This window comes from Netta rufina (genome assembly GCF_964035555.1).
Source record: "Netta rufina genome assembly, chromosome: 20".
NCBI classification, from domain to species: Eukaryota; Metazoa; Chordata; class Aves; order Anseriformes; family Anatidae; genus Netta; species Netta rufina.
Genome location: NC_140144.1, coordinates 6,654,969 through 6,675,757, shown reverse-complemented (window position 1 = coordinate 6,675,757; position 20,789 = coordinate 6,654,969). Strand labels below are relative to the sequence as shown.

The 20,789-nt window shown below is 49.1% G+C and overlaps 1 protein-coding gene across 1 annotated transcript in view; it reads left to right on the top strand.

Annotated features, from left to right (window-relative positions):
- Positions 1-636: 636 nt before the first annotated feature.
- COL5A1 (collagen type V alpha 1 chain) overlaps positions 637-20,789 on the top strand; it is a gene marked incomplete at both ends in the record, with an annotated part of 146,534 nt that continues 126,381 nt past the window's right edge. Inside the window, one exon of the mRNA XM_084299050.1 lies at positions 637-724. Coding sequence (XP_084155176.1) covers positions 637-724 — 88 coding nt within the window. The remainder of the gene's footprint in view (positions 725-20,789) is intronic.

The following is a 20,789-nucleotide window of genomic DNA, read 5'->3' as shown; positions in this document are numbered from 1 at the left end:
AGTGCTCGGTAGCTCCACAAAAAGACCAAGAGGAGCAGAGCAGTGCTGGGACCAGGGGGCGAGCAGCCCCGCTGCCTCTCCACCGCCCTCCTTGCAGCGCCAGCCTCCTTTTCACCAAATCCTTGCATTTTGCCCCTTCCAAACCCCTCGCCCCGAGAAACCCCAGGGCTGGGGGTGCTGCTAGGAGCCACCCAGCCGTGCTGAGCCCCCCCCCCCCCAATGTCCCGGACTGGGGCCGGGCCGGGCTGGGGGGCGGGCGGGGGGGCCGGGCCGACCCGGGCGGGGGGGCTGCTCCGCCCGGCCCTGATTTGCTGCTCGGCTCCCAGATTGACAAACTCTTGCCTTGGGTTTAAAAGAAGAAAAGGGAAGGAGGGGAGGGGGGGGGAAAGAGAAAAGAAAGTTTTGCGCCGCAGGAGCGAGGCAGGGGCCGGGGGCCAGAGCGGTGGAGCGAGCGCGGCGGAGCCCCCGAGAGCTTTTCGCCCATCCCATGGCTTTATAGGGCGGCTGCTCTCCGGGGGGGGTGGGTTGGCGGGGGGGGGTCCGAGCTGCTTTTTTTTTTTTTCCTGGTTTTTTTTTTTTTTTGCATTTTTTTTCTCCCTGAATTGTCCCGAGCTGGTACCCCGTTTTTTTTGGACCATGGATACGCACACGCGGTGGAAAAGGCGCAGTTGGATACGGAGCTGCCTGCTGCTGCTGCTGGGTGCCGTGTCCCTCGGCCGGGCAGGTAAGAGGCAGGGGGACCCCCCCGGGACCCTCTTCTTTAGGCTTTGGTGGGTGCCAGAAGCGAGCCGGGGCCGCTGCGCCCTGCGAGCGGGGCTTTTGTGCGGGGCGAAGCGCTCCTGGGCTGCATTCCGGGAAAAAAAAACCCTTCAGCTGCTCGGGTCTGAATGCCATTTGTCAGGGGGCCCGTAAAAGGGGAGGAAGAAAAAAAAAAAAAAAACACCCTTAAAACAATAGTTTATTCGTCTTTCTTAAAGAGTCTGCCTGTTGCTTTTTTGTGTCCTGCAGCAAAAAGCTGGGACGTGTTGGCGGAGGCTGCAGCTCTTTATATGGCCGGGCGTGGGGATGTGTTTAACCGAGCCTCTCTTCTTGCACAGCTCTCCTCCCCGAGGAGCAGAAACTTTTGTCCACAAGTAATCTGCTCTCCCCGCCGTACATCAAAGCCCAGATCTCTCACACACACACAAAAAAAAAAAAAAGCTGTGCAGAAGTTCCTGCTCGGCTCCTCAAGGCGCGCTCTGCCCTCTCGCCTCGCCAGCCCGAATTTTCCGGGTTTCTCCTTAAAATCGTGGCTCCTGAGCGGGGCAGGAGGAAGTGCAGAGAAGCACCAGATGTGGAGCAGCACTGGGCGTGCAGCGAGAGCCTGGAATGTCACTTGGACAGCCAGGCAGAAGCGGGGCTGAGCGCTCGGTTTCACCAGGCGAGCGCTCTGGTTTTGCAGAGCGCGTTTCCAGAGCTCTGCTTTCCAAATGTCTGCCGTCCCCAGGGTGGATGTGAAATGCCAGAGCAGGCTGGATGGAGACTTGTGGAGCTGCTCTAAGAGTTTTGTGTGCTCTCAGGGCGTTTGCTGAAGCTGCAGCAGGCACTTGGTATTGGTGCACCGAGCTCTTTTTGGACAGTCCTGCGAGGGGACGGCTAGCTTGTTGGCAAGGCTGCTTCTGAAATGTGAAAAGTTGGAGTCGTGCAGGGTAACTTGAGAAATGGAGTAGTGGTCTGAAGAGCAAAGAGCTGAGATGTCTGGGATTCAGCATTCATGCTCGATATTTGCGTGCTTGCTGTCTTCCCTGGGCAGCCCAGGCAGTGGGGATTGCGGGGCTGGTTCTTAGCAGGGTGAACACTTGTGGGACTCTGTGTGTAGCAGCGTGGTTGCAGACTATAGTTTCTGGGTTCCTAAAACTTCCTTAAGAAAGGTGGCATATGAGGAGTGCTTTCATTGCTGGTTTGCTTGCAGAGTTTGAACAAGATGGGGAAAATAAGTGCTGGTCAATGAATAAAAATCGCTGCCAGAAAAAGTTAACAGCAGTGGGACCTACTGCTAGAGTCTGTGTTGGGCTGCTAGAGCAGTTCTCTCTGAGAATACTGGGATGATATTAGCTCTTCTTGATTCCCTTTTTGTGCAGCCAGCTTGTCTGGCCACCCTGACTTTGTGTTAGTTGAAAACTGAACTACCTTCAGTCTCAACTATTTCAAAGGAAAGTTTATGAAGTTCTCTTTTTTCTTTTGTCTGTGGCTGTACTGATGTTTCAGTGGTTTCAGAGCATCCCTAGGCATATTGCCTGTCAGTGTGTATCCTTCAGACAGCTTCAGCATAGGACCTAGCTCCTTTTCAAGTTTGCAGGTAACTTTTCTGGCAGTCCTGGGTCCAGCCCTGGGCGGCAGCTGCAGGAAGCAGAGCTGTGCTCTGGCTGGAGCTAACGAGGTGATGGGTGGCTGGTGAACTTTTGTAGGGCCAGCCCGTTGCTCCAAGTAATGGCTCTTGTAGTGAAAGCTTTGAGTTTTCTTAATGAGCCTCCTAATAGGGCATCAAATAATTTAAATGAGGGAGGAGTCAGATTTGGACTGGTGATGGCATTGACTAATGCTTTTTATAGCCTTTTAATCTTTCCAAGTTTTCTTGGGTTTTATTTCAGCCAGGATTGTTTCAGTTTCAGTTCAGTTGGTTTCTGTGTGTGGAGAGGTGAAGCACTTCTGTGCTCATCCTCAGCAGCAGATCCATCAGGTGTCCCCAAAGAAAGGGAGAAGAACCCAGGACAGAAGGCTTCCAGGGAAAATAGAGAAATCCCAGTGTCAGGAATGGCACGAACTGAACTGCCTCTGAACACTGCCCTTCCAGCTCACATTTTCCCATATTTTAACAGATGATGTCACACAAATCCAACCCGCAAAGTTGGAGCCTGTCTATACTTTTACAAATGCCTATAAAATTGGATTGTTTTTTTGGGTGAAAACTTCTGGAAGCAGCAGTTTCCTTTAGTGGTAGAGAAGTGTAATAATACATGGCATGCTCTTCAGAAGAAATAAAAATGCTGGAAATTATGAAGTATCCAGTTACCATCTGTTGCTTCTCCCCTTGGCTCTTCCCCAGTCATCCAGAATGAGCTAAAGAATAATCCTTATCCAGCCAGTTAGAAGTCCTTTTGTTTCATATTTTGCCAATTGAAAGCGTTGATACTGTTTTACAAGAAGAAATATGACTTTAAGCTTGGAATTGATGGCGACTCTGATTTCCAGTGTAAAACCTGGATTATGCTGTCAGTGCATTGCCAGCTTGGAACAGGACTTTCAGTTAAAAGCAGCCCAGCTGTCAGCCATGCTCCGTCCAGGGGACAGGGTGCAGGCATTTGGCTTAGGTAATTTATTATTCTTCCATGTAAGCTGGGGTCAGGATGAAATGCCTCTGCAGGCCCTTCCCTTAGAGGCAGTTTTTGAAGGCTGCTCTGGCGCTCGCCTCCCTGCAGGGCTGGATGCAGGAGCTGGTTCCTGACCCATGATCGAGGAGCTGGCTCCCAGCAGAGCTAATGGGAGTGTTGGCTCTGTGGTCCAAAGCACAGCTGCATTGCTTGGGCCATGATTCTTTAGGGATTGGGTCCCTTTTCATTCCTGCTCTTAGGTTGTAGCTCTCTAAGGCAAAGTCTGTTGGAGATTACCGATCCTTTCTCATGTGCAAAAAGCAATGATAGCGTGGACCTCCTGCCTGCTGGCGTTGCTGTGTCAGAGCTCCACTACTGGATCCTGGCATGTAAAATGTCCTGTAAAAGCAAGAGTAAGCCAATAAAACTGGTGGTGTTCCTAGTGCATGCAGCTGTTCTGTCCTAGAATAAATAGGGGGGGACTGCAAAAAGGATGTGCATCCTTTTAAACGGGTACTGACCCCCGCCCCTCACTTTTTGTTGCTGAATGGGGATGGATTTCTCAGGTTCTTACCGTGCAGAATAGGATTCCCCAGTGTCTCATGGTTACCTGTAGCTGCATGATGTGTTGTGGGCTGTGGTGATGCCTGTCCCACCTTTGGGGGTGATGCAGTGCTGTGGTTCCTGCTCTGAACTCTGCCTCCTCTGCAGCAGGACAGTGATGTGCGGGTAGAGGTGTGAGCCTGGGAGCGAGCTCAATCTGGTGTAAAAACTCCATGAGACAATTGGAAGGTGATTAAGTTTAGTGTATATTACATGTTCTTAAGTCTGTCTCCAGCTTGATCACCGTGGTCTGCTTAGTGCCTGGGCTGGCTGTTGGCAGCTCCCAAGGGAACCTGTTGAAGTGCTGTTGCTGTCTGTGTGGCAGCAGTGCTGTCTGTGATGCTCAGCACAGCAGCTCTAATTTTAAAGTACCGTTTAGTTCCTTCAGAGCTCCAACACAAAAATATTTGCTGCTGTCAGCCCAGCCTGTTAATGGCAGGATGTCCTATCACCCAGCAGTGTGTCCCGGACTGCTTTTCCTCTGCCAGGGGCGATGGAGTGAGGTCCTGGTGCTGTTTGTGCCTCAAAGCTCCCCATCTGTCCCACAGCCCAGCTTCAGGGCATGGTTTCAGAGTATGTTCTCATAACTGCTTTGAATTAGATCTGTTCTTTAAGCCAAGACAAACTATTGCAGCAGATGCTAAAAAAGCAGAAGGCACTGCCGTGGCACATATCGCTAATGCAGAGGCGTTTGGGGAAGTACCATTTATAGATGCATTTTTAGGTAATGTGAGTTTTGTCTGGACTTCTGAAATAAATCAGGGAATGCTTTCCAGGAAACCACTCCTCAGTCTGAATTTTTCTTTGTCTGTAGCAGTAAAACAAATCAGCAAATGATTTTAAGTTACGTTTTCTACTTTTGTCTTATGCCCTGCTCCTTCAGGCTGCTATTTGGGTGCTGGGACTGCAGTGTGGTGTGGGGAACGCATTGCAGGGCTGCTCTTGGAGCAGGTGGGAGCTGCATGGCCAGCTGTACTGTGCAAACATGCGATTCCCAAACTTCAAAGAACTGCGTATAGCAATACTGGGAGTGCTTTCACAGAAGCAGGTTGAAGATCATGTGCTTTTTGGGCTGACAAACCTTATATGGGGGAATCAGGGAAAGGGGAACAGAGGAGCTGGTGTAGGTAGGGTGTGAGGTATCAGCGTGGTGCTGCTGTGGTTCCTTGTCGATGCAGCTGGAGGGTGGAGGGACCTAGGAAGGGCTGGGGGCAAGGAGCTGAGCCCGGGGCTGTTGGACAGCAGCAGACACTGCAGGTGTAGGGGTGGCTCTTGGCCTTGAAGGGCTTTCAAAGGGTTGAGCTTGTTTGCTGGCTTGCTGTTTGGCACCTGTGTTAGAGATGGTTAGCACGGTCTGTGTACACGGGTTTTTGGGTAGAGATGCCTGGTCCAAGTGAATTGGGAAGAACAAGTGCATTTTGAGCTCCTGTTCTGTTGCAGGGTGAATTGACTTTGAGGTGTAGCGGTCCCTATGGCTGTAGAAATCCCTGCTGCATTGCATGTGATGAAGTGCCAGATATATATTTGTATCCATGTGGCAACGTATGTGTTCACCCAATTTGCTTAGCAGGAACCTTATCCTTGGGAAGCAGCTATCCTATAAAACTAAGGAAACGTTAAATTTGGGTTTTGGTTGAAAACATGATTACTTCCCCTGTGTGAAAACAGGAGAATGGAAATTCCAGTTTAAAACAGGATCATTATTTAGGAAATACACTAGAAATGAACTACAAGTTACACCTCAAACTACATTCATGTGGAGGAAGACTCTTTCCAGTGTAGGCTTCCCCTCACGCCTGTAGGAAAGCCCTTACTCTGCAGGTCTGATGCAGTGATTGAGGACACTCTGGGAATGCTGAGGCCTTTCAGTCATCTGCTGGAACTGGGTCAAGTTAAATATCTTCACTATTTGCCCAACAGTGAGTGTCAGTGTCACCACAAAGGCATGCGCACACAATTGTGCTTCCGCAGCTCAGCCTGATGATCTGCAGGGTTCCCCGAGCTATTGACATTTTGAGCTGCTTTGGAATAGAGTTGCCATATGGAAGGCAACCGTCTGACCTGGATTCATGGCAGGTCTGTCCTGTACGAGCAGCAGGGCCTGGAAGTGGAGCTGTGCTGGGACCCCCTGTCTGCCCCAATGTGGGGGTCCCCCTTGGATCAGTGGTGGCTGGGGGAGCCCCAAGGGAGGACCCGTGCCACAAAAGGCACTGCTCCTGCTGTGCCTCTTGATCCCGAGCTTGATTTGTGCTGAGATGTGGACTTGGTTGTGTTCGTCTGGGTAAGGGCTGCTTAGTGCCGTTCTTGGTTCTTTTTTGCTTGGATTTCTCTGATTATGACCCCACCACCTTATCATTACAGAGCTGTCAGGAATAGCACTGCTTTTATTCCTTGCTTTTGGGAGAGTGACTTTCTGGAGAGGTTTTAGGAGACTTCAGGACAGGGAAACCTTCCAGATGAACACTGCTGTGCCTTCTGGAGAAAGCAGCGAGCCCCACGTCCACAGCAGGATGTGGTGTGGCGCCCTGTGGCAAACCAGGGGGAGCTCAAGTGTGTTTGTGGGGCTTGGTTTGGCCCTGGGGAAAGCTCTGCCCCTTGTGCAGAGTTAACTTCTGTCAGGAGCCGCTTTGTGCCTGTGGAGCAGACTGCTGGCGTGATTTACTCAGGGTTTTAAGCCTCCTGATACCCATCCTTTAGCAGAAAATTACCCCGAAGACCAAGCCATCAAGACTGCGGAGTAGATACTGGAGAATGAGGGAGTGGGGCTACTGCGTAAAACTATTCTGCTGGTGAGAGTTAAAGCCTTCTGCAAACTGCAGGCTCCTTGGACCAGTGGCAATGAACCAAACCTCTGAAAGTGGCTAGACTTTGAGCATCAGCAGGACATGTAGCAGTGTCCTGAGTTAGCCTCACCGGCTGTGGGTGCAAACCTCTGACCAAGGTAAGCAGGGTGCTGTCCTCAGACCCTTAAGATCTTCTACCTTCTGGTGTTACCTGCTTTTTTCCTTCAGCTGTTTAGGCAATGCACCCTTCCTTTGCCCTCCTGGCTTGCTTGAGAGAAGTTGCTGGGACCCTTTTCCAGCTGCAGCCTGGCTTTGGTGTATATCAAAGCTTTTCTTTTTTTTTATCCTTGGTAGCTCTGCTGAAGCTCACGCGGATATGTGCTGAGTTTGCAAACTGGCAGTTTTCCTTAAAATTGAGACCTTTGTGTGAAACAAACAAATCAAGAAAAACCCACTATGGGAAGAATGACTAAAACCGGAAAAAAAGTTGAGACATGAAAGAATGGAAAAATTGTAACAATCTCATGTTATGTGGAAAAAACTTAGGTTGGCAATGGGGTGTAATTAGCCATTGGGTTACTGTCGGCAGATTTCAAGGCTCTTGAAATGAAGCCTAGCACGGAGTGAACCATCCAAATGATGCCGTGGTTTCTCTGCGGACACGTCTGGAAAATCTTTGGAACTAAAATAAATGAACTACACAAAAGGCATTTTTGAGGTTGGTTGCTCTGAGTCTGGACTCTTCTCTCCAGAAGCCAGCAGGATTCTTTGCATCATCTGGAAGCTTTCACAATGTCAAGATGTCACTTCTGAAATTAGGAAAATGATAGTAATGTATTTACAATGCAGAAGCTTTTCTTCAAAGTTGTATAAGGAGCTGGAAAGAAAAAGGATGGCTTGGGGACTGAATGAGTGGAGTGAGCTACACCAGTGCTCGTTCCCAAGCTCTGTTGCAGCTTTTCAGCCCCTGGGCAAGTCCCTTGCATTTCTGATGCCCTGGGGCCTGATCCTCTCTCCCTGCACAGAACCTGGCCTCGAGTCACTGCTGTAACACAGAAGTAAGGCTGGATGCTGATATGCCAGCAAGACGCATTTGTTTTCAAGCACTGAAATATTCTGAGCCCTTTTTCATCCCCGTGCCTCAGGTTATGTTCTCAGTTGTGGTCTGAGTTGTCTGCTTGAAAAATGCTTTTCCTCTGTGGGCTGGTCTCTTCCTGTCTAGCAACACTACTAGTGCATCACACGCTGCAAATCCAAAAAGGTTTGGGTTTTTGTCTTCAGACTTTGAACAGACTGTTCTTACAGTTTAGATGATGGGGAGTAACATGGAGCATTATGCCCTTACATCTGCTGCTCTCGATGCTCTAAAGAATAGTCTGTAAGTGAAATCTGAAGGCGGTGGAGGGTCTGTTAGGCAGCCACACATGCTTTAGTTTACTGGGAAGAAAAGCTTCTGGAAGCTGGAGGGATGGAAATGGAAGCAGGGTGCTGGATAGTGAGGCTGGGGCACCCTGTGGGTGTTGTGTGCTAACCCTGGGCTGTAAGGTGAGTGGATGTCAGTCTGGCACTGCCTCGGAGCTGGAGATGTTCGGCTCTTGGTGCTATAAGAAAGCAATTCCAGTGTGTTGTTACTGAATATCCGCCCTCATACAGGCCCTGGGCTGAGTGCATTTGTCCCTAATGAGTCTGGTTTGATTTCTTGTGAAGTCCCCCATGCCTGATGCTGTATTCCTTGTGATGCTCAGCTCATGAGGCTCAGGGCCAACTTCCCATCTATCTGAACAGGGTCTGGCTTTCACCTAAGGGACCCAGGCACCCTATTTTCCTGGCAAGGGATGGGGTGTGTTTCAGGGGCTGTGCTCCCCTTAGGAAGCTGTGTCTTGCTGAGGATCTGGGTGACCTGTGGGGCTTCAGTGCATCTGGGTCTGTTGGCTCAGGCTGACCCTGCGTGCCATCCCTGCCTGCATCATGCTGTGCCTCTGCAGCCAGGGAGATGCTAATTCTTTCAGAGTAAATAAAGTAATAATTTTTTTTTCCTGGCTCAGCTTTTAAGCAAACTGTTGAAAGCCCTTTTCTTCGTGCTCTGCTTTGCTGCAGCTTGCGGAGGGTGGGGGAAGCTGCGGCTCTGTTGGAAACGCTGCACCAAGTCAATGAGGGGAAACTCCCGGAGAGGAGAGGTCACCGAGGGGTCTGCTGCAGCCCCTGCTTGGAGGGACTCTCAGGAAGTTTTAGTGGCCGGATTTAGTTTCATTCACACGTCAGCTGGGGTTTCTATTTTCTGTGTGGACATGCAGGAAAGCTGTGCTTCGGTTGAGAGCCTCGCCGGCCCCTTTTCCTCTTCCCTTCCTCCCTCCACCCCCTTTTCAGTTTCCAGGACAATACCTCGGTAAGAATTCCTTGCAGCTGAATTCCTGGAGGTGACACTGCCAGTTTCCCAGGATCTCTTGCACTTGTGCACCATTTTATATGGACTTCTGCCAGTAGGGTACGAGCTCCTTGGGCTGTACCCCTCCGCTGTGAAATAAGCAGTGGGGTTGCATGGTCTTGGAGGGGCTCATCCTGGATGTGCTGGAATGAGATGCGCACGCTGTGTGCCCTTGTATGCTGCAGGGTAGAGAGCTGGTCCGAGGGCTGCAGTTCACCAGCTGAATAATGAGCACATTGTTTGTATGCCCTTATTTCCAGCTTGCACCATTAAAAGTGAATAGAAAGGTCAAGGAGATGAGTCACGCTGAACACAAGTGTCATTCTGCTCAGAAGAAATGGAAAAAAAAGGAGCTTCCAAGCCAGGTGCTTCAGCTGGTGCCAGACAGCTCTGTTTCACTGTATTTTGAGAGTTACGAGATGAAATCTCAGCTGAAATCTGAAATGTTCGGGCACCTAAATGTTAGCAAGGGTCTGGAGCAGGGGTTCGGCAATTGTAGTTGCCAGGGGCTCAGAAACCAACTGCTGATGTAGGCTGTACACAGAAAAACCTGGATAATATTCTGGAAGCAGGCTTGTTGCTGCTGTACTGCTTCAGTGGCTTTGCAAAAACAAAGCTGGAGCTTGTTAGTAAGCTCCTCTTCTTCCTTGCCACTTCTAAATTAATGTGGTAACTCCTAATACTCAGGATGCTTTCCTCCAACACTTAGCAAGGCTAGCAGTGTTAAGATGCTGTCCTGGGACAATATCTCCTGAAAAACTGGCAAGAAAAGGCATGGACTTCAAGCAGTGGGTCCTGGCTTGGTTGCTGCACCATCTTGGAGGGAAGGAGCTGCAGCGTTAGAGCGGGGTGGTGGGATGTGTGAGTCCATAGGGTGCCTGGAAATCAGCGTGGGCACACCCTATAGTTTGCCCCCATCCCCCCTTTCCTGGCCTTAGTAAATGCCCTGTTATAAATTAAGCTTTTTTAATTTCCTGCCCAACAGATTGACTTGGTAAGCCCCAGGCAGCCGGTTAACCACACTGGCAGAGCACTGAAAATAGAAATGTGGCTCAGGGTTGCACTTGTGAAGGGGGGAGCGGTGGGCTGTGCATGGGTTAATGCCAAGTGGGTGGGATACGATGGGGAGTTGGCCAGTTTTCCTCTAATTGATACTGCTGGGGCAATTTCAGTAAAGGAGCAGCGGTGCCTAGGAGGCCAGAAAACAGAAGCTGGTTCAGCAGCTGTTAATGCTCATTTTAGGGGGATAGAATTTAAGTCCCGGGCTCTTGTACCTATGGGTTTCGCTTTTCACGTGGCTGAAATGCTCTCCTTGGGGATCATCAGCACTTGGGCTAATTGCTTTTTGCTGTCCTGGAAAGGAAGGACGTGTGGTGTGCTGTGGTGGGGGCAGTGGTGCTGGGGCACGCACCCTGCGTGTCGTCTGGTGCTCCTCTGGTGTTTTGGCAGAACACGAATCCTGAGAGGCTACGTAGAAATGTTTACATTTTTGATTTCTAGCCATTGGATTTTTCTGCTGTGAAATCATTTCTCTGGTGTAAAAACCGATATTCCTTCAGAAAAATAACGAAAGCCCTCGATTTGTCCTCCCCCCTCAAAGCATAGCGTTAGCAGGAAACTAAGCCAACCACTTGCCTGTCTAATGCGAGATGATTTCCACAAGCAACTTCTGAAGGATTTTGTCCAAGCTAGCTGAAAATTCAATATACATTCCATTTGATATCAAATGACGGGGAACGTGGGCTCTTCCCCTAATGATGTGATTTGACCTACAGGTGTAGTAAGGCAGGGAGGAGTTGATGGCTCACAGCTCTTGCATGGGAGGATGGTGCCTGGTTTGTGCATTGAAGCCTTGGCTCTGATGTGTTGATATCGCGTGGCAGCTGACCTCTGGAGGTGGATGAGGTGGGTGTAGGGGGGTGGTTGGCTGCTGGCAGGTAGGACACAGCTTCTAGGGCTGGCAGAGCTGCTCTGCACTCCCTGCTGTGACCCTGCTGGAGCTGCCATGTGGGAGAAGTGTGCTGCAGGGCAGGACCCGTGCTGGACGTGCCCGTCGGATGGTTTTCCCTAAAAGATGTGAGGCTGTCCATCCTCCAGTTACAGCATCTGTTCCCTGGCCGTGTGCTGCTCAGTGTCTCGCCTTGGAAAGCTGTCGATTCCTTGAAGGATAAGGAGTGCTTGCCTGGAGCCCCGTGGCTGCAGATGCTTCTCTTAATGAGGCTGGTGTTGTTTTTCTCTTGATCCCTTTGGGTCTTCTGCTTTTTGTAACAGGGAGGGCAGATCACAAAGAATCCCCTTGTCGTTTCTGTGATCCAAAAGCGACGTGAGGGTGGGAGGAGGAAGCAGCTTTCATCCTTGTCACTGCCTTTTGGCACACGTGGGAGAGTGCTCATATAGGAAAACTGCTCGGAATGTTCTCTTGCAAGGGTTTGCAGGGATCAGGAGAGGCATACCATCACGTCGTGTACGCTTGGGGAGAAAGTCCCTCTCTCTGCCTCTCTCAAATGTTTAAATTACAACAATCTGTCTTTCTGCCACTGTTGGATGCTTTCCCTCCTGACCTCAGGAGCTGGGACCAGGAGGAGGAGCGTCCAGCCCCCAGTGCTTCTAACTGGCTCTGGCTTTTCTAAAAACTTCACTTCTGATTCCCTGCAGGACGCAAAACAGAAAACAATATGGCCCATATCTGCTCTGGAAACACAGATTTTCCCTGTGCTCTTGTAATTACGAGAGAGATAACAGGAAGCAGTGAATCCTTCATGCACTGGAGGTTATAGTCCTACAAGAAGTATAGGAAGAAGGCAGCAGGCATGCTCAACCCTTCTGCCAGAGCCCGTCCAGAGGGTTAAGGCTTCTGCAAGGTCTCAACAACTTTTTTTCCTTTTTTCTCCTCAAACCACAGGTGCTCGCCCAGCAGGGTCTGACTGGGAGATGCTTGCTGGGAGCAGAGCTGAGAGTTAAGGGCCAGGCAGGATCAGCCCTTTGCTCTTCACATGGGACCCCACAACCAAGGAGCCCCACAGCTGCTGGCAAACAGCGGTGCCTTGCCCTGGGGGGTCGTGGACATGCTGTGCCATACCTGACCTCTGCACACAGCCTGCAGGGGTTTACTTTGAGGGTTGAAGTCACCCCCGCGTGCCAGCTAGGATCTCACTCTGACCTTTTGGTGTCCACACTGAGTTTTGCTGGGCAGAAGCAGGATTTTGGTGCTTGACTGCAAGTCCTGCTCTTGCAGCACGCTGTGCTGCTGCGGGCATCTGCCCATGTGGGACTGGGACCCTTGGGGACCGCTGGGACCCTTAGGGACATAGCTGCTGCTGACCTGGGAAATTAAGGCAGTGACTTAGAGGGCATCATTAGGCCTTGGCCAGATGGTCTAGGGCCCTACTAGCACTGGGGACACATCCAAGTGAGAACAGACTTGCTGCTAAAATGGGCACGATTCTAGCAGCCTAGAAATAGCTGAGTCTGCCTGAGCAAAGCTGGCCACTTCAGGGTGTGTGTCTATTTATTTTTTTTTCCAAGGATGAAGCAGAAACATCTGCTTTGCAGGGGTGGGGTGGGTGGATTTTGCCACATTATTCCAGGTAGTGGGCTGTAAGGAACGGACCTGGGGTGAGGTTTGGGGCCCGATGTACCTGCCCCTCTTGCTGTGACTTGGGTGGTTAGTGGTTGTTTGCTGATGGTGGTGAAGTGCAAATATAGTAAGTCTCCGTCAATGGTGGAAGGGCTAAAATATGTGGGAGATGAGAGCTTCTAGGAAACTTCAGATTAGGAGAATATCCCTGGACTGATTAAATGAACCAGCTTGGGGCTCTTTGCAGTTCACAGGACCCTCTGTATCCTATTGCAGAGGGGCCTCCATGCCCTTAAAGATCCCTGCTTTGGTACTGTGAAGCAGAAATTACTTTAACCTCCTTTGGGACAAAGATCTTCATCTGCATGTTGCTAATTTAAGATGTGAAGGGATAATCTGGTATGCATGCATGACTTCTCAGAAACAGATTAGTGCCTTCCTCAGTGGGCCATGACCATATGTCTATGCCCCAAAGCGGAAAGGCGAGGGGAGAGAGGGAAGTGCATTTATTTTTTTCCTTCTCCTGAAGGACCACTGTGCTTCTGTCCCTCTAGGAAAGGCTCTGGTTCATGTTGCAAGCTCCCCTCATTCCCCAGCTACAGGGTTAAGCTTCAGCTTTAGGATTGCAGGTCTGTGGCCTTAGGGTCACTTGGAAATCCCAGCTCCTGAGGATCTGTGAAATGAGTTTTCCTATGCTGAGGACCAAACCTGCAGATGTGCCACAAGCAATATTTGGGGGAACAGATCTGTCTCAATACCTTTATTTCCACCTCAGTGAGCAATGAAGAGCAGTGGCAGGGTGTCAGAGCAGGCAGGTATGTCATGTCTGCGCAATGTCAATCGACGCAGGATTAAATAAGGCATGTGGAAAATTCTTCTAGGAAGCAAAGCACGGTGAGAAATAATCACTGGAGAGCTCGGGAGGTGAAATAACCTGCTCGAGACAAGCAGCAGTCCTCATCTGTGCCCCTGGAAGTCATCCAAATGATGGATCAGCAACCTGGGAGGAAGTGGCATACTTGGCACGGGTGAGGCTCACAGGTCTGAGAACATCCCGCGGTGCTGAGGAAGCAGCTCTCTGACTGCACTCAGATGTTTTGTCGAGCGTGAAGTATCCCTGAGTGAATGAAAGGGAGGATGTGGGCAGGGAGCTGCTCTGTAAGGCAAAATTGTCTGTGCCCCTTGGAGAAAAGGGGTGAGGAGCCAGTGGTCACTGGAGGGGCTGCTGCTCCGCTGAGGTCTGGCTGATTTTTCTAAATGCTTGTGAAAACAGCAGAGTTTTATGGTTGCTTGGAATGGATATGGGTTAGCTTGACCCATAATATCCTGGGTTTTAGTATGAAACTTTGTTCTACTGTGTGCATGTAGCTATGCTCTTCACCTGGAACTTACCTGCATTGGTCCTGGTGGCTTTTGGCTTAAATGGGCAGAAGGATAAGAGGAGCCAGGATGGCACTGGCAAAGGGGAGAGTTCCTTCCAAGATCTCATGGGTTTGAGTCTTGTACATAGCTGGTATTTCCTAGAATGGCTGTCTTCATGTCAAAGTGAATGTTTTTCCCTTGCTTGCTCTGGAAAACATCTCCATGTATTTTTGAAGGGAAGAATGTAGTGCATCTTTGCTCTTCTGTAAGGATGCAATTTGTTTTCCCGTAGTTATGAAAAATCTGCCCTTCCTCTGAGCCATAGATGATGGCACGTAAAACGTACACAGATTGCTTTTAAGCTGTTGAATATACCCAATGCAAGGTACTTCATTCATAGCTTGTTTTCCTGATGGAGAAAACATCAAGCGTGTTCCACATATAGATCAGTCTTCCCAAAATACGCTGATAACTCTTTCTGGCATTTGTCTCGTCTCTGGTTTCCCAAATACTCTACATCATTTGGCTGCTGCTATTGCTCAACACACTTTTTGCTCATTTGTATGATGAGTGGTGCTGGGCTGCTGTACTTATCTGCATGGGTTGGTGCCTCGATGCATCGCTTGCCGCCTTGCTCTGTATATATGTAAAAATAGCAAACATTCCTTACACACGTTCACGAATGGATGCACAAGTGATTGGAAGTGTCAGCATGCACTTTTCCAGATGGTAGAAGCATGTTCCTTCATTTACTTCAAATGTCAAACTCAATAAAATTAATTACTACCAGACTTGAACTGAAGTGATAGTGATTCGTGTCTCAGTTCCCCCAGCGTGGGGTGAAGTCGCATGCTGTAAAGAAGCAACAGCCTTCAGGAGTTAAAATGCAATCTCTAGGCTGACTCCAGGCCCTTCTGTTGCTCTTGTCCTGTTTGTGGTTGAAGTGCCAGCATCCTGGAGCTTGCTGTGATATCTCTTGCTGCACTATAGTAAGCTCTAGATCTATCCTTAATCTTTTGTTTTTCTGCTTGTCTGCCAGAGGATGCCTTTTTTTCCCCACTTCGTGTGCTTTGAAGTTTGCAGGCTTCTCAGGGGTAGCAGTTTTGAAACTACCTAAGCGGGGCAGGGCTGTAGAGAAATTGTTCTTGTCAGATGTTGAAGTTTCAGGGATGGGGTGCTGGGTTTGGTGCCCAAGTTAGGGCAGTAAAGGACTGAATTCCAGCTTAGCAGCTTTGAGAGGATACCAAGAGCTCTCCTGACCTTTGGAAACCAGTCCAGATGAGTCTTGAGGCAGTCCCATAGAAATGAAATCTATGAAAATCTATAGAAATCAGTAACGGTGTGTTAGTTCCTGGTGGCTGTTGTCTCACTCCTGTGGTTGGTGGGCATCATGGCTGGCATCACGGCTGTCCTGCTTTTGAGAAGTGGGCAGAGCTCTGATGTTTGGCATTGCATGTACGCAACTGGCTCAGGTGCAGACCCAGGAGGCTTCATCCTCATCCAGATCCTTGGAAACAACACCATGCATCTGTTTGGAGTGTTTTGTTTCCACCCTGCGCTTAGTCTTATTGTCTGAAAGTCTTGTAAGGGATTTTCTAGGTGATTCCCTCTAATAATCCATTGCACCTCTAAAACACCACGGTTTCTTTTAGATCATGCCCTGCAGTATTTCTGGAAGTGAAGCACTGGTCTGCCGTTTACTTTGAGGAAATAGCTGTTATCAGAGAATTTCTAACGGTGGTTAACTTGGAATTCACACCCTTGAGGTCTCCATACCTCTCCAGCCTCTTATCCAGGCCTGACACTGCCTTAGTGGCCACTTTTCCCAGTCTCTCCCAACGCTATCTGTGAAGGCTCCCTTACCTCTGGTACCCAGAGAAATAAACAGCCCTGGCTCCTCTTGCCCTCTATTGTCTCTCTCCTTTGTGTTAAGTACAGTAATGCCTCCAAGCTACCCCGGGGCTCCTCGGTTCCCATGCCTCCCCATCCCTCTCACAAAGGACCTCTTTTCTCCCGGAGTTCTGGGTGTTGTGGCTTTGCAAACGTGCCAGCGACCCTTTGCTCGGTATGAAAATAGCCCCTGCCTTTTTGTAGCTGTCACTTATTTTTGCTCCTTTAATTAGACTTGATCCTGCCTGTATTTTTTCCCTTGACCCTTCTCTTTTTACTGCAGTATGTTTCCGAAAAGCCCTTTGGCTCCCTTTCTACCTGCGGGTACCCAGCTGTGCTGGCTCACGGGCTCCTCTTTGGGCTGAGCTGGAAGTTTAATTGCAAGGCTCCAAACTTTCCCAAATATTTCCCGCTTGTGTGTTGTAAGGCTCCCCCGGGATGGGACTGCACACTTGTAGTTCATTCAGAGTATTCTTCCATCTGTTTTTGCCTAAAGCTGGTGGCTATTTGTGTGACTCCCCCATATACTTGTCTCTGGGTATTTTAATGCTGGTGTGATTGACTTTCAAATATTCCTGCTCGGTGGCATCTTCACCCACCCCGTCTGGTTGCTTTTCAAGTGTTACATCCAGACAAAGAAGGACCTGGAAACTCTTCTCATGCACAAATTATCCTGTATTGAGGCTGTGGTTCCTCTGAGTGTAGGAGAAGGATCTTCTGCAAGAAATAGCATTGACTGCTGAAGTCTGACCAGAAATGTGCTGTTTTACACCATGTGGGGATCTGCCCTGTGCTACCTCCCTGATGCATAGCAAAGCTGTTTTCCCACCTCATCAATATCTCGTTAATCAAAGTCCTGTTCCTGGTGCTGATCGAAGCTTTGGCCTTTGCACAGGCACGGCATTGTCTGGGATAACATTTCCAGCTTGGTTTTCGGTGACCACCCTGGAAGTGTAAGGCTGGAGCAGCATCCCCTGGCCACCTGCCTGCCTTCCTTGTCCCAGCTGTGCTGCTGCTGGCTCTGTCAGCATGCTGATAAATCTCTCTGGGTCCAGCCTCACCCCCTGCCAAGCTTACTGACTTTTTCCCTCTGCCTTTAACTTTTTCAGCAGGCTGTGCTGCTGCTTGGAGGAGTTACCTGTGCTGGCTGCCACTACAAAGGGTGGATGCGATTAAGGCTAGCAATATTTCCGAATTTATCTTTGGGAGCTGGATATCTTTCTGGAGCATCCAAGTCTGTCACTTTGCTAAAGTTTGACTAAAGAGCAGTGGTAAAAATAATAATAATAAAAAAAAAATCCAGTTTAAGGCCTCAAAAGCACATGCTTAATTAACATTTAGTGCCTAATTTAGGTGATAAAGGAGAAGTTTATTGGATGGTCAAGTTGGTAATGTCTGATGTGCGGAGCTGCAGATGGACTGTCTCGATTCATCACTGATTCCTGTGACCTTGCTCCTTGTTCACTTGTGTTATCCTGCTTTTGGTAAAGAAAACAAGTATTGTAAGCCCTTAAAACAAATAAAAGGCGATGTCAAGGTAAATGTATTATACAGCAGAGAAAACCATTTAAAACGAGGCTAACGTGTCAGGGCATTGATTTCTCTGCAGCTTCTTACTTATCTGGTTTTTACCTGCTGTAACATAGCGGTGTGGGCTGTGCTTGTACTGTAGTCGGGTAGGGTGCACATCAGTACCAAGCTGCCTTTAGATGAGCTGTCCTGGATCAGTATTTGGAAGCCCAGTGCTTCCAGGGGCTTCAGAGCTTGGTGCAGAAGCTGGGTCTCATTGCTTGTAGAGCTCAGGGCACTGATGCTGCTGTTAGGTATCTGAGGAGCGTTGCTAGATCTTTCTTGGGGCTCTCAATATGCTGTGATTGCATTTCTGAGCATCATGCAAATGATGCTTGTTGTGCTGTGCTCCTATACAAATTTGCTTTCTGATTACCCCCCTCTTAGGGACAGCCTCCGCCAGCCTTATCACCTCGCCTTATTAAGTAAATTGCCACTGAACATATTGGGATTGTTTGAAAGCAATGTAATACACTTTCCTCGGTGGGAATAGGGCCTGGAAGAGTTGTGGGAACATATGGCTCTGCTAGGCTTCTGCATCAAACCTTAGCTCTGCTAAGCCATTTATTTACAAAGCTGCAGTTGTTTCCCTTTGGAGAATTCAGTTGTCTGATAGAAAATTGGTCCTTTAGTGCTACCAAATATCAAACAAGGCAAAGCCTGGGTTTTAATGGCCAGCCCATCAAGTGTTGCTCTTCTGTGGTTTATTGGCTTCAAATGGAGTTTTTCCCATATAGCTGTGGGTTTTTCTTGTTTTTTTCTTGGTCCTTGGAACTCAGACCAATTCTAGGAGCCTTTTTGGCACCATTTCAGGCTGGGGGGCACAGCAGAAAAGTGGCCTGCAGTGAGCTTAATCTTTTAGCATCTCTTTAACTTGCTATTTTTTGTCTCAAATGTGGGGAAGAGTATGTTTGGAATTAAAATAGCTTTTCACTGCTGCTGGCAATGAGACTCAATTTTCTTCATCTTTGATCCTTTCCTAAGGCAGCACCAAGAGTGCTATGTGTTTGTCATTGTCTGGTTCTTGGTAGACCTCTGGAACAGCTCAGATTTGGATGAATCATCATTTTCTGTGTGTAATCTGTGTATAACTTTATTGTTTGCTTATGCTTTATGCACCACGGTAACTACAATCTGAAAAGCAAGTTATTTGCCATTAACACAGGAGGGAAAACCTGCTTTGAATGGGTCCCTGCCTTGCTGTGCTTTCCTCTGCCAGCCCAAGGACAGTGATTCAAAGGATGCAATGCAGTAAAATTGCTTCTAAATGTGCAAAGGGTGGCCCCAGCTGCTCTGTGGAAGACACCAATCCCTCTGTTGTCCTCTGCCAGGAGCGTGCTTGTGCCTGCCTTTATGTTGCCCCTTCAGTTTGGTGCTTTTCTCCTGCCAAGGAGCTGCCAGATGCCAGAAGCATTTCCTGAAACCACTTGGGGGATACGTGTATTGGGATACGAAAATGCATTGTTACAGTGTCTGCAAATATTACAGGCCTGACTGATCAAAGTTGTGATTGAGCTCTTAAAACCTCTGAGTATGATTAAGGGATCATGCCATGAACCAATTCCAAGCAAACGAGAATAAGCTCAGCACTAGAACTCTCCCCCAGATGCTGAGGGGGAAAAATGTGTTTTTCTTTACAGATGTAAAAAAGATGTCCTGCAGACAAAGCTACACTGAGGGGCCAAAGCCCTTCTCTTACCTACAGAAAGCCTTTATGCAGCACCAGTCACCATGCTAGCTGAGTACTATGCAAGGAAATCATCAGCTGCTTTCAGTAGCTGGGAAGAAATGAGGAGAAGAATCTTTTCAGCTCCAGAACTTATTTTGTACCCTGTTGCTTGTGATGTGAAAGGAAGTCCTTGTGCTTTCTTTAACCCCTCAAACTTAGGGGCTTTAGAGCAGTGCTGTGTTGGCTGTGTGGAAGCTAGAGGAAACCCATCATATCTTCAGCAGTCACAAAATAATTCTTCTGTTTTTGAAGAAATCACTTTGGAATCCGAAGCTTCAAGTATCGTCTAATTCACACAGAAGTGTTTGACTCGAGGGTTTTATTGGAGCCTTGGGACTGGTTCACAGGAAGGTTACGTAGTATTTGTCTGCAGTTTTACTAGGAGGGAACACTGATTGCTTTCTTGCTCAAGTTAAATGGGCTCATGGTGAGCGGAGCTCTCCTTGCAGATACTGAGGGTCTCCTTTCCCTGGGCTCCCCAGGAGCATCTCACGTGGATGTTTGGATGAGCCACCAGCAATGGGTGCTGGTCCCAGCACCACCTCCTTCTGTGGGGGTGGCAGCTTCCAAATAAAACACAGGCTGGCTTTGGGGTCTTTCCTCTCTTCACATCTATCCTAGGGGTGGGAAGATCAACAGGAAGGGGGAGAAATCTCCTTTTACTGTTCCAGCTTAGCTTTATGGCCCCAGATAGCTTTGTTTCTGTTCCTTCTTTGCTGTGCTCTGATGGATTGTCTTGCTTTCAGTAACTTGAATCCCAGCTTTAAAGGCCTCAGGAGCACAGTAAACCTGAGAAAAGCAGAGGAAAGATATTCAGGATGTGAATTACATTCATCAGCCATCAGCTTGGTGGCATGATGTAGCAGTAGGGAGCAGGGGCTGAGGACAAAGCTGTGAGCTCCCTGTAGAGAAGCAGGCTGTGCTCCAGGTCTGGCCATGGCTCCCTCCAGCACGCTGCAGGAGAGGCTGTGATGGGGATGTTCTCTTTTCACCTCCTTTCTTAGAAAACCTGGAAAAGCTGGGGAATGATAGCTGGAGGGGTGGCCAGGCTGGGGGCTGGGATTGCAGGGACTCAGAGTCACCTCCTTTGCAGGGGTTCAAGAGCATGAAGGGGTTTGGGTGCTGAGCTCGACTATTAGAATCTGGGAAATGGGTGTCTGAGCCAGGCTACAGGAAAAGGGATGGTGTGGAAAAGTTTTCTAATAACAGGATTGAGAGGAGCCTGCGTGTGCATAGGTCCTGGGGCATCAGCTGCGTGGCTGGGGGAGCAGGCATGGGAAGGACTCAGTCTTGTGGCACCAAGAAGGGGTGTTCTTATCATCCACTTCATCAGTGTGCTTGGAGCTTTGCCTTAAAACTGGCTTGTGCGCATTTTCTTCTTGAAGACCACCACGAGTGCCTTGGCACGCGTTTATCTCAAGCTGCTGTGCTAAGTGGTGCCTTGCTTCTGGCCACATCAAGCTCGTGTGCTGGAGCTATGCTGGGCAGTCTGCATGCATCC